Below are 14,016 nucleotides of genomic sequence, written 5' to 3'. Positions count from 1 at the left end.
GTGAGACTGTCAGTCTAGCTACGGCCTGCTTATGAAATCAGAGAGAAGAGGAGGGAGGGAAAGAGAGGGAAGCCACCCAGTCTGGAGGAATTTGTTGGTCCTTTCAATCACAAAGGCACCACCAACTCACAGACATTATCAGGGTTTCATACTGGAACCAAACATCTGCCCAGGAAAGATTTGGTCAGTGATCATTAATCCAAAAGCTCTGTAAATGAGCAGTCAAGGTCTGTACTGCTGTCATCTTTCTGTAAACCTTCTCCCATCTGAACAAGTTCTTCAGAATGTACTGGTGAGAAAACCAAAAGGGTTTCCATAGACGTTTGTAGAAATTACTCTGAAAGACCTATTTAATTTAGGTTTCAACTTAGCCAAATGCTGCAGCACTTACTGAACTGAGCATATGAGTTCAACTGGCTTCCTGGGCTGTATACTGACCAAGGCCTTTCTGGAAAAAAAAACTTCTGTCTTCACTTCTAGAAGTTAAAGTAACTTCTAGAGTCTATCAAGAATGGATAGACCTGTGATACAGGCTGGTTTAAACATGTGTGTGAAAGGTTCTCTCCCTTCTATATGTTTCTATAGTGGAAACCTGCAAGAAAGAAATATGTCCTACTAAAGATGCAAAGTTCCCTAACACGTCTAAGTCAGGTTGCATCGTTGCAAAATTCAACTTGGAGCTGAAGGAACGTCAAGAGATGAGCAGCAGTGTTATGGTTCTTCAAGAGAATCAGCCTTTTCACTATTACCATGTGCGGTTAGAATATTTTCTGTGCAAAGCACATATTTAAAGAGGTGTGTGTTAAGTGACACTCCTATAACCAGTTTTACCTAATCTAATCTAATCTACACAGACACACATGGTTAAAGGGGACCTGTAATTTGGAAGTAACTCAGGGTTTTGGGTGTTCCACTCTCTCCGGGCCCTCACTTGTATATAATTCTAAGCACTCGTACCCCAGACATCAGCTCTTTTGGAAGAGTCATTTTGTAAAATGCTGGCTTTATTTTGTAAATAAAGATGGACTATTATGGAAAACCAGCATCAACTTCACTTCCACTTGACAGTGGGAAAAAAAGGGCACCGTCGTTCACTCAGGACTTCCCCATTTGTGAGTAAGAAACTGAGACAGGAATCTGATCCTGATTTAGGCAAAAAGACTATACAATTTCCTGTTCATAAGCCATTAGGAAATATTTCCCCGGCCCGTACAATTTAGCTAAGTTGGGCTGAGCATTCACTGCAATGTGAGCATCAAAACCCAAGTAGACTCCGTGGCTCATGGTGGAACACTAGGTGGCAACATTCTTGAAGAGGCGAACCAGTCCTGAATATTTTTAGTATCCAATCCTTTTATTCCTCTTTTATCCAGGACAATATTTAAGCATGTGCTGAGTGCCTTTGACTTCAAAGGGACTTAAGCAAGTACTTAAGTGGTATCTTGAATACGGACGCTTTCTTGAATTGCAGCCAAAAGCTCAGGAAATGACATTTCTATTTACTTGTCTTGCATTACGGCAGGGTGCTTACAAATCAGGGGCTGCATTCTGTCTTGCACTCGCGTCAGAGAGACCACAAGGAGTCAAGCCTTTCGTTCCTTCAGTTTTGTGTCTTCAGCTCTAAAATTTCCAAGTTAATAACGTGAAAACTCCAAGAACACATTGTTGGAGGGGAATACATCTGATCCTTTGTTTCAGAAAGCACAGCTTCACTTTCTCTTTTCTTTTTGTGTTTGTTTAATAGCGTTCCATAAAGAGAAAACCCACTAAAAATCCTAATACAATTGGGATGTCTATCGGGAATGTCAATAGAAAGATGCCTACTACGGTGCCCTGCTGTCTAGCGAAGCAAGGTTATTCACTTGGGACAAAACGGTTTCTATCTCTTTAAGGGATTGATGTAAAGTAAAGTAAAGAAGCCCCACCCACTCACTTCTGATAGGATGATAGGGAACTGTCTTAAAGGGCCAGAAACCGTCCTCTCCAAAGTGTGAACCTTTGTTCAACTGGCGTTGTGTTATCGCAGTTTTAACCTTTGACCTTTGGAAAGTTTTATGCTCCCCACAAAAGTCAAAAATAAAATAAATAGAAAAACACAGGTTTTTTTTGCAGCTGTTGTTCGTATTGTGCTTGTGGTTTGGTTTGTGGTTTGTTTTGCTTTTTGTATAGCTCTACACTGCCGGCCCTGAGCAGAAGATACCTGCCCTGTGCTGGCCGCAGTGTGACTTACTTTCCGAATCGGGAATTGAGCTTGTTAGTGAGGAGCTGGTAGATGTGATGGTGCTCATGGAGGGGCTCATACCGTAACGGGGGTATGCTCCCGTCATGGCTGTGGTATGAGAGATCCACGCTGCAGGGTCGATTGGCCTCACTGGTTCAGCTGAAACAACAAAAGAAAGCAATAAGAAAGAAATCAGACTTTGGCAGGCTCCACTCACCAGGATTTAATAGTGAGGAAATGCCTGGACCCGGTGGGTTTTTTTGCTATGAATTCTCTGCGCCTGTCACCACCACAAAGCTGGCTGCTCACTTACCCCTGGGGATAGTGAAGTAACTCCTGGGTGTGGGGTCCCAGCATTTGGCCACTGTTAGGCTGATAGGTCTGAAAATAAGAAAAACAGGTAAGGATGACTCTATTCCTTCCTTGTAGAAGCTGTGCGACTGACACTCCATTGCAGGAAACATCTTTGTTCTTCATCCGGGGAGAGGCTTCTGAGATGTAGGCCAAATTGTCATACCACCGGTTGGATGATCTACCTCACATCTCTGCTGTAATGATCAGAGGGTTGGGCATGTTGCCTCTTCAATGGAACCCCTGTCCTTCCATAGACACTTTGCCTCCAAAGAAGTCAGTGTAGGGACTGCGTGCCAGTATCAGGCTGGATCTGCACACGTTATCCGAGCAACAGGAATTCAGTGCTGGCGACAAGTGCAGGATCGGCAGCTGTGGAGGTCTTTGAAAGTCCCACCCTATAAAGGAACTAGGTCCTAGAAACCCTGCAGGGAACGAAACAGTATGATGACTCCCAGCTTGTGTTCGTTTTATCAGGTATATCAGCACACAGGATCTCACCTGTTCAGCACTTGCACCAAGAAGGTCAAAGAGTTGAGATTAGTGTCCATGCTCTACATATTTATCCCAACTGAACTGCCAAACTCTTTGCAGTTTGCTCAATACTCATAATGGCAAGAGAAGGAGGAGGAGGAGAGGACAGAAGGGATTTGGAAAGGCACTTACCCAGGCTTGGAGACTATTTCCCGCAAAACCCGTACTGCGTCGTCATTGCTCATGTTCTCAAAGTTGACGTCATTCACCTAGAGCAGGTCACAAAAGATACGGATGGTCCCATATTGCAACAGACAGGGGAAGGACCCATTTGAATTAGTTTAATGTTGTGTATTTCCCTAAGAATGGCGCTTAACAATATACACTCAAGAACTGTAAGTGAGGCACCAAATGTAATTAGTATTAAAATATTTTCATCTGCTGGGGAAGGTGCAGCTATCTTGCAGCAGAGTTGGTCATCCAATGAGCAAAGGGACTGCAAATTAAACAGTGAAGAATGGGGGGCCCAAGTGATAAAATGCCTTAGGCAAGACCCTCTGCACAAAGAATTTCGCTCACAGACACCGGGGCTAAGCGGCCTCGTATAAAGGCTGACCTGAAGCCACTAATGCCTCAGACAGCAGTATCATTTTTCAGACACGGACCAACCTGTAGAAGCATGTCTCCCGGTTCAATACGGCCATCTGCTGCCACGGCCCCTCCTTTCATAATAGAGCCAATGTAAATCCCGCCGTCTCCCCGGTCATTGCTCTGTCCTACAATGCTGATCCCCAAGAAATTATATTTTTCTATATAGACAGAGGGAGGGAAAAAAAGCAAACAAGGTGATTGGCAGGACATTGAAAGCTGGCAGTGAGTTATTCCATGGCCTTGAGAAACCTGGACATCATCTGTCTTCTCTTAATGCTGCCGCATTAATCAACTGGGATGTTTTCGACATTCAGAGCGGGAGGGTATGCTGAGCTGGTGGACTGTCCCTGGCACATGCACTGTAGTGGGAGATACCTGCTGACTGCAGATTATTTTTTCATAGCACATGTTGAAAATTTACACATTTTAAATAAATGAGGGAGAGAAACTGTATTGAAAAGTCCTGTCTTCACCTAGATATTAAACACTTATCAGCATCAGGCTGCGTTTGTTTTTCCATACTTCACTGAGGCCACAGGAATTCGGTGCTGGTGAAAAGTGTTGGCCTGACAGCCCTGCCCATTTCTGTGTAGCTGGACAATGGGGACAGTATGCACAGCAGCAGTATAGGCCTTCACCACCCTGCTGCCTGCTTCCCCGACAGGGACTCTCAACATCTGCCTTGGCAGGACCATTTCTGCAAGGATGAGAATTTTACCTGCAGTGGCTTGGGTCAGAGACCTAGTCCTCCATGCCCAAAAGAATGCCAATCTGAGCCAGCTGCAATGCAGGAGCCAAGCTATGCCAGCAGACACAAGCTGCATTTGGGAATCTGGGCAGCGGTTAAGTGTCACGATGTTTAACTCACATTCCCTAAACCTAATCATGAGTCCACTGAAGTAAGGAGGACTTAGGTCGGAGGTGGGCAATTGTTTGGGCTCGAGGGCCACGTAGGGAGTTTTGGTGAGCCGTTGTAAGCTGAGGGGTGCTGACCTGACCCTGTGCAGTGGGGTGAGGGGGAACAGGGGATGCTGACCCTTCCCAGTATGGCAGGGGGTGGGGAGGGGCAATTGATCCTATCCAACCCAGGGGCTGTCCACCCTAAACCTACCGCTGGGGATGCTTGACAGAGTGGGTGGGTGGGGTCTTCATGGAGACTGGCTGAGACCACCGTGGACATGGTGCACTTGGCCAGGCGGATGGGATGGGGTTGCAGGCGAGAGGAGAGAGGCGTCTGGGAGTGGGACAAATGAGCAGGGCAGTGCCGGGGCTGGGATCGCGCGGCAGTGATAGTAAGGGCCTGGGTCCCGAAGCAGAGCAGCGATCCGCTCCCCGGTATTTTGCACACCTCTGACTTAGGCCCTCTTTACAGTAGCTGAGGGACTGAAATTATCCTGGACAATGTTGACTTTAAAAGCAAACACTCCATATATGCAGCGCTAGAATAAATCCAATTATTAATAAAATAACAATTCTACTAAATTCCTACGATCTTATGATCCTACATGCCCTCTTACCCATGTTGAGCGTGACGGTGATGATGTTTAGAGACATGGTGGAATCTGTGATGCTGCTAAAGGAGGATGACTGGAAGAAATAGAAAAGCAAATGAAAAGCCATAAATATCATATCTTTTAAAAATACATTAAAATACGGCAGTAAAAATAACGGGTAGGGAGGAATTCGTTAGGAGCAACCAACTGATCAAATTTAGACCTTTCTTCTTTTTGGGAGCCATCCAGGAACCCACTGTGATTTCCTAAAACTGGTTCATTATTTATAATTCTTGAAAAAGACACATTTCATCCATGGACTGTATGCAAATTGCTCTTAGCACGTGCTCAGGATTAGAGATCCTCTGTCTGAGCTAACCACAGGTGTGGAGCCTGTTCCCTGACTGGATGGCTTAAAGAAAGTTCTCTTGCTAAGATGTTCATGTGACTGTGAATTCTTGCGCTCAGAGATATCAAAGTATCTCCCTAAACAGCTTTGCAAACAAAACATGATCCCATAAATGTATGCAAGGCAACAACCAGGGAACAGCACAAGCAGGTTCAGGAAATATTTTTTGACTAACTCTCTCCCCAGGTTTTAACAGGAGGGCATCCTGGCGGAGGCTGTCTAAAGGGAGCAGGTGGCTGTGGAAATGTAGCAAAAATTGGGGTCACTCAGCTTCAAAGGCAAAGGGCTGAAGGGAACAGTTATCATCTGAGATATGGCTTCACATCTCCTAGGTCATTACGGACCTGATCCAAGGGAGTCTTTCTGCTGACTTCAGGGGATGTAGATCCATCCCGTAACCTCGTTCACGCGCACACTGTGCTATTCAGAAAAACACGCTGCCCTATGTTCCGGTTTCATCCTTACCCTGTCAATCTGCCGCATCCTTTGTTTCCTCCTCCTGCGTTTATGCTTCCGGATCAGCCGGGATGACGTACTTTGCTCAGTAGAGCTACTCAACCTGGGGGAAATCCAGAGCCCACTTCAATTGTGCAAATCCACGACAATTCACAACTCTCTGCATTGCCACTAAAGGCTAATTCCCAAAGGTACAGGACACTGGCTTTTAACTTGCCCCCCACCCCTGGCTGATGAACTGATGCTCACCCCCAGAGTATGTTACATCTTGGTTTCTGCTGAGCAGTATGGACAAGGTAGCAGATTCATTGTGACAGGGAAGTTACAGTCTAAATTACAGCACAGATTAATGAGAATAATTTACTATCTTTCTTCTTGCCGGGAGCAAGAGTGAATTCAGCCCCCACTTCTACAAATACAAATCATTCTGATTTAACCACCTGAAGGTTGCTGGTACCCATTGTCTCCCAGTGCTTTAAAGGTGGTCCTGACCTGCTTACTCAATGCAGAAAAATGCACACAGTATAAATAGCCTTGGGCGAAACAATTATTTTCAATCCTTGCTCTGAGCAGCTCCAGACCAGAAGACCTCGGAGAATCATGTGATAATACACTGTGTGGGCCACGGAGAGAGAGGTGTGGATGTGTCAGGGTGCTCCTGTTCTCTTGTGTTGCTGGCATCCCGTGTTACTAAGGATTAAAATCAAGCCTCAAAGGTAACAAATTACTGCTCATAGCTATGCTTATTCTGATGGCTCCTTGATCCAAGAGATGGAAAAACTCACATCCAACACTAACCACACTGCTCTTTTTTATGTTGGCTGCAGACTTATCTAAAGCCCCTTATCACCATAGCCCCCAGGAGTGCTACGTGCACTAAAATGTTTATCCTCAGCACCAATCTGTAAAGCAGGGTTTCACTATTTTACAGGTGGGAAGCTGAGCTGCAGAAAGAGGTAGTGTGATTTGCCCAAGTTCACCCAAGGAGGCTATGGCAAAGGTAAGACAAACACAGATTTCACAACCATGGTTGGATGAGGAGCCCCAAGTATACCAACCCTTCCTGTTTGTCATGATGAACTGTTCAGTATAAACTGAGAAGGGAAAAGCATTCGGCGATGCTGTATCTTTAACCAGGATAATGCTACAAGAGCAACTGAGCTGACACAGGTGTCCGACTCATGTATGTGCATGTGTGCGTGTAAATCAGAAATAATACTATAAATTGCTACTTATGTAGGTACCCTATAGAATAATCATAAACAGACTTGGTAGGAGTCTTTTTTTTTTTTTTTAACTGATGAACATAAATGATGCCTCACACTCACAGAACAACAGAAAATGATTACTGATGATAATCTTCAACACAGGAGGTGAAAAAAAAAATCCGGGACGGGGGTTAGGAAATATGGGGCAGGGGGTACCATCTATGACTGAGGTTCCTCGCTGCAGGACCCATATGAAGAGGGAAGTGGGCAGAGACAAGAGCTGTGCCCCAGCAACAGAGAAAGCCCTGGTCCCAGTTGGCACCACAGGAGTGGGGGGATAAAACGGGGCCCAGGCCGTTCCTCCAGCACTGTGCCAGGCCAGCACAGGATGACCCGGACCCCAGGCGGCTACGCAGGGGAAACCCGCCCGCTGCTGCGGGAGCTCACCAGGAGGCGGCAGGGGAAAGGCTTCACCTGATCGGGGGCTGCTCTGGCACCAGCTGTGCTCGTGGCCAAGTTTCCCTGGAAACGTGTGCGCGCGCGCACACACGCACGCACGCACACACGCACACACACACACACACAGGGTCCAAACTCCCGCAGAGCTGCATCTGGCAGCACTGGGCTCCCAGCTGCCAACAGCCCTCCAGTCCCTCTCCCAGTACAGCCTTACTAGCACAGCCGCCCAAGCCACTGCCAAAGGACCAGTGCGTGGGTGGCACAGCCAGGGATTTCACTAAAAATGTTAATTGATATCAACTGTAATAAATGCTTAAAATAACCATCGATTTTAGCTGTCAAAAAAAAATCAAATTTTGCCAAGCCTATTCATATACTATATTTATTGCATCATTATGCAATATAACATTATAATTATAATATTTGCGTGCTTTCATTCCCACTCTTTGTACTTCACTCGTAATGAAATTGCCCCAAGCACACAAGGCCTGCAAAACACCTGTTCACCACTTAAATCCCATATAAACCTTAAAGATGGGGCATAAATATGTTTTAAGTGGTGCCCAGACCTCACGCTGGCTCTGCTGTACAAAAGCTAATTTTGCATGTTGTCCAGTTTACTACCAGCAAGCTTCTCCACTGGATTTCTACTCTCAGAGTCTCTCCCGAGTAGAAAGCAAACCCAATAGCATATAAATCTGAGCTGAACTTTCCAACCCACACCATGCGGGTGGGTTTGAAGTTAGGCGAGGTAGGTTTGCTGGAGCCCAGTCAATCTTCCTGCTCCTTGAAAAGAGAAGCAAAAAGACTGCGAGGGAGCTTTTATCCTTGGACACAAGTCAAACAACCAGATTCCTTCCAAGGAGAAAGCTGTGAGCGAGAGAGAGGCGAGTGCCTTTCTTGCACTGATAAGAAAAGGAATTCAGCGCGCCAGTGTGCAAACAAATCCTCAGTGCTGAGATTCCAGGCCATGCTGCGAGGCACGGCGAGAAGTCTGTAGTCTGGAGCTATTCGTGCTGCGTGCAAACCTTTTGGCTAGGTTTGGCCATTTGTACAGTTTCATTTTTTTAAAACTCTGCTTTAAAAAAAAGCAACAGTGGCTAAGCACCTTTTAGTATTGCAGTTTTCACTCCAACCTTTCTTGGCAGCTGTATGACACAAGTGTCTTCCAATGCGCGGTAGTGCTCTCAACTTTCTCATCGTCTCTGTGCACTTGTCAATACACAGACCTCCTCAAACCACCTATGCTGACTGGTCATGCCAGTTTTTCCCTTCTGCTTTTGGGAACATGGACACAGGCTTGCTCAGAAACATCAAGAGTGATATTGCAGGGTTTCAATCCGATTTTATCACGCAGGGTGGCCTAAAATGACTTGTTTGCCTGTAGTAATTCTTGCTGGAAAATACAGCTGCTCTCCTGACTTTCTGAGCACTTAGAAGTGACATTTTAAGCCACCATCAAGCACAGGGGTCTGTTTCAAAGCAAGCTTTGATATATCCCAGAGTAAAATTAATTTGGCTCCTAATTGCATTGAAATCTGTTTTAAAGGGCCCTGATTAACTTGTAGCAGTGAGGAAGAACATAGCCTATTGCAAAAATATATTTAAATATATTGCTGGCAGGCATGTCACAGACGGTGGCCTGGTGCTAATGATGGATCAGAGAGCTGGCCAAAATATTTCTGTTCACCTTTACTTCAGTTAACTTCTACCCCTATTGTAGTTCCAGGGCCTGGATACATAGCCAGTCATTAACAGTATATGTACTTGTGATCTGAAGCATCACAAGGCAGGTTTCTACCACTGAAGCTAAGAGAGTAATTTTATTACCAGAAAGCAATAGCAGGCTGCCAGTAGATAGGGACACCATCTATTTTTGCTAGGGTGCTATAGAAATAGAGGTGCAGAAATGTGGCAAGAAATCCTGTCCTGAAAGCAGCAGCTGAGTGAACGGAAGGAAAAAGAAGCTGAGCTCTAGAGAACAACCCAACTTCTCATGAGATAGAAAGTGCCACAGCCATAGAGAGGTCTGAGAACTGGTATCCAAATTTTGGCTTGTTATTCAACCCAAACTGCTGAGCCTTCCCAGAAGTTCTGCCACCACCGTTGTCCTGTACTGCCCTCACCATCAATCTCTTAGGGAATATATACCCTATTTGTTCTGAACTGCTTACCTCTCAGTTACACAGAAGGGATTCAGAAGATGAAGGACAAATTACATCTTGTGAATGGGGCATGGTAGAGTACAGCATGCTTACTGAAGCATGGTATATATATTATAGAGCCCAGCATGCAGAACATGTTGGGGAAGCTTATGTCATCACCCAAGAGTCCAAGCAAGAGGAGCTGGGCTCTCATTTATTATTAATTTGTATTCCAGTAATGCCTGCCAGCCCTATTACACCAAATACTGCGTGGACACACAACAGAGCAACACAGGAGCCTCTCTTACAGACCTTAAATCTTACATGGGAGAGCTACCCCAAAGAAGAGCCCACAGAGAAAAAGTAGATACGGAGGCAAGGTAAACTGGCAAAAGATACTCAGTGTGAGGGTGATGAAGACAAGAACAATTAGCTGACCACTATCAACAGTAGTCTCACCATCTTTTTCTACATTACCTTAACAATTCTGGATAAGATGACAGTATCCTAACATGGCAAAAAATGAATCTACGCTTAGTCTTAATATGCACCCTGACACTTGACTATTTTTCCAAGCTCTGAACAGTATGAGTTTATACAAATTGGACTGGAAATCCCAAGCAGACAGACTTTCTTGCAAGATTTCTTTCTAAGAAGAAAAATTCCAACTATTTAAGTTGGTCTAATAAAAGTTATCATATTCACCCAAAGAACCTCGCCCGTCCTTGTAAGATTTCTGGTATTTTTGCTACGAGCCGGTCATACACTAGTGCAGCGGTTCCCAAACTCTGCCAGGTTGCGCACCACCAATTTTAAACGATACAACCTTAAGTACCACCAGCAAATTTTTCCGTTCAACCTTAAGTACCACCCGCAAAGTTTTGTCATATAAAGTAATTATAATAACTCTATTAATGCGTACCACTGACAGGATGTCTGCGATCCACTAGTGGTACCCGTACCACAGGTTGGGAACCGCGGCACTCATGGAAGTGGAATTAATTTGGTCTGTGATACTGCAAGTTCTGCGACGCTGCTCCAGAAACCACAAAGGGGTGGAAATCAGTTTCGGTTCTAAAGCAGAAGCAATCATTTGGGGGATTTTTTATTTGATGCGAATTGGCGCTCTCACTCTTGGGCCTGTGATAGTCAGGAACAAAATGGCAGCCTCTGTTTGTGCCCAGGCATCTTCTCATTGCACATGGAGAACACTGGCAAAGGGTACTCACAGAACAAAGGTAGAAGAAAGAAAAGGAGAGTACAGTTATGCAGGGGGAAAACGGCAAATATGCAAGCATTTGCTTCAATTCCTTCTTGATACCTTCTTGCAGGGACTTAAATAAGGGCTTCAGCTGCCTTAATAACCTTGGGTGTTGGCAGAAGGCAGGGCAGTTTGCTTTGGCAAGACTCCTAGACAATGTGAAAGCATATTTGTAAATAGCGGATTTCTTTAAAAAATAGCTAGGGAAAAAAAAATCAAAGGAATTGAACCTATTTCCTCCCGCGTGTTACTGTAACACAGTATAGCCACCTCCCCAACTTGCCAACTTTTTTATACTCGTGGCCTTAATATAACTGCCTACTCCCAGCATCATCAATAAATAAATATTGCAAGTATATATTCAGGAACACTTACCCCCAGCATTTCTAAAGTGCTTTAATAAGGATTAATTATTGAACCTTCACAACATCCGTGAAAGGTGGGTCCAAATGATCGTTGCTTTTTGTTAACTAGGCAAAAAATGGGTGATTTGCCCAGGTTCACAAAGTGTCAGGGCCATGAGTGGAAGCCGGGAGTCCTGCCTCCCATTCTCCTGCTGTAGCCAAAAGGCCATTAACACTTTGTAGAATGGAAGGGCTATTAAATCCCCTGAAGAGGTTTAAAGTGAGAAAGCAAATCACAACGTCCTGAATCCAAAAGCTTGCCTAACTCTATCCAAACGATGCAGTTGATCCAATAAAAGTGATCACTCCAAGTTATCCTTGCTTCTTGCATAATTACTGGATCATCACAGCTACAACATCACTCTAACAGCACCAAAAATCAATAAATAAATCAGTGCAATCTATTCTCTCCAAAGAGGAGGGGAAAAAGACCACAAATGCTATAATCAACAGGTTAAACCAAATACAACTTACACAGATGCTTTAGAAAACTCTGTTTCCAATGGTTCTTCTAAGTGTTGTAAAGTACAATACATGTAAAACAAATGCAAATTGTTCTCAGTAAGCAAAACTTTCAAGTACCTCTCAGTTGCTAACTACTTATTACCTTTAAGTAAGAGAGGGTGTATAAAAGTCTCTCCTTACTGAGCAGACTGCTTAGCAGGAGTTCCCCAGCCAGCTCCATACTCAAAATATCACCCACTGCCTGCAAACACCACTATATTTAAACTATTTAATGGCTTGAAAATGGGCTGCAATACACCCTGCAACATCCCGTGGTTTAAAAAAAGGGGGACAGAGTGGAGTGGCTTTAAGAACAAACTACCAATTTTCTGCTTTCCAGCAGAAAAATAGAAACACGAATCTAAAGATCAAAGCACAAAATTCCTTGAGCCCTGAGAGTCAGTGAAATTGCATTTGCATTTGAGAACCCAAGACTCAGAGATATGCCAGTGTTAGAAAAAAAAAAGCCTTGTCGTACCGTATGTCGCATAGAAGTCAAAGGAATTTCAGTCTAACAGGATGCTAGTTAAAAAGAGAAATTTAGCAGATAGAGAAGGGAACTGTGCTGCCTTACAGTACCCACGAACAATTCACTCACTGACATAAAGTTTCCTCTGCTTCATCAAAACCCAGCACAGCTTTCATTGGCTTGGAGATTAACCAACTCCGCCGCCCCACCCTGAGTCCAAATCAATCAAACACACCTAGAAAAGTACCAAGTTCGCATCCTCCTTGCTGCTAACAAAAGGAAACCCACCCCATCTGGATTGTGGTCCCTGTGGCTTCTCTCACCCTCCCTTCGCAAATCAGCCTCCGGCACCAGTGAAGTGAAGCAAACTTACCCCGTTGGGCCCTTTCCCCAGGCCCTGATCTCCAGCAGAACTGGAACGTGCTTGATTTTCTATTTGGCTGCACTTGCCTATTCAGACGACTCCCCCCTGCCAGCAGACTCCCTTGCCCTGCTTGTGAACATTGTCTTGGGATGAGAACAACATACCTTGAAGCACTCCATTCAGCTGCTCTTCCTAACAAGCTCGCTGCCAGCTATTGTGTGTGCCAAAAGCTTCTGCCATCGCCTAGAAAGGAATAGGCCTCCGCAGCAGCTTCTAGGAATCTCTCCCTCCCTCTCTCTTCTTGGGTCAGGCGCCGAGTTTTTCTTTATTAAAATCTAAGACAGGATTTAGCTGGGTCCAGCACACTGTGCTTCAACTGCTACCCTGACTGTGCTAATCCTACCCTACTGCCCCTCGCTGCCATGGAAATAATTCATTTATTTACAAGAAACAAAATGAGCTGCAGGAATTATTATTTTTTTGCAAGGCCTGAAGGTTTCCGGGAAGCTTAGAGCAGAGGCAGGTGAAAGGCAAAGCGCCCAAACCTGCAAAGTACTTGAACAGCAATGTGATTACTCATACGTGGAGGGTACTCAAAGGATTAGGCCGTCGGGCTTCAGATGTCGGCACATTTTCGATGCACCTGGTCCAAGCTCAAGGCTCACGTTTGCAAGGGAAATCTCTGCCAGCATGTGAGTCTACCCGTGCTGGCCATGCATCCGTGTTCCCGACACCATCCAAAGCTGAGAGGAAATATTTTTCAGGTCAGAACAAAACCGGTCGCCCCTTTTCACAGGTGAACTGGCAGGACACAAACACACATGTGCACAGGCAATGTGGCATTTATGTGCCAAACACCTCACTGCACCCTCCTAAAAAGCCTGACCTGGGAGGTATGCGCAAAGGGACATGCAAAGACAAAGTGGCTGAAGCCCAGTTCACTAAGCAGTGAATGTCTGCATCCCTGTGAGCAAATCTACCCAAGGCAAGGGGCTACTCGAGGGAGGCATGTGTTCCAGTATCTTGCTGAGTAAGAGCCCTTTATTGCTTTTTTAAACTGGTTCCTTTCCACTGTATAGTATGAAAACACCGAGTGATATCTTTCCTGCTTTTCTTAGAGGTCTCTTAGGAGGACCAGAGACCTGGAA

At 45.1% G+C, this 14,016-nt stretch overlaps 1 protein-coding gene across 3 annotated transcripts in view; it reads right to left on the bottom strand.

Moving 5' to 3' along the window:
* The window catches only part of DVL1 (dishevelled segment polarity protein 1), a 177,684-nt gene that overhangs the window by 17,581 nt on the left and 146,087 nt on the right, over positions 1-14,016 (bottom strand). For 2 of the 3 annotated variants that reach the window (XM_059716907.1, XM_019493894.2), the window contains 6 exons: positions 6,065-6,158; positions 5,215-5,284; positions 3,716-3,855; positions 3,239-3,315; positions 2,535-2,602; positions 2,231-2,380 (listed from right to left, as the gene is read on the bottom strand). In XM_059716907.1, coding sequence (XP_059572890.1) covers positions 2,231-2,380; positions 2,535-2,602; positions 3,239-3,315; positions 3,716-3,855; positions 5,215-5,284; positions 6,065-6,158 — 599 coding nt within the window. The remainder of the gene's footprint in view (positions 1-2,230; positions 2,381-2,534; positions 2,603-3,238; positions 3,316-3,715; positions 3,856-5,214; positions 5,285-6,064; positions 6,159-14,016) is intronic. The other variant, XM_059716908.1, reaches the window with a different exon arrangement.

Source organism: Alligator mississippiensis, chromosome 13, assembly GCF_030867095.1.
Source record: "Alligator mississippiensis isolate rAllMis1 chromosome 13, rAllMis1, whole genome shotgun sequence".
NCBI lineage: Eukaryota > Metazoa > Chordata > Crocodylia > Alligatoridae > Alligator > Alligator mississippiensis.
Note: the sequence above shows the minus strand (reverse complement) of the source record. Positions and strands in the feature narration are given on the sequence as shown.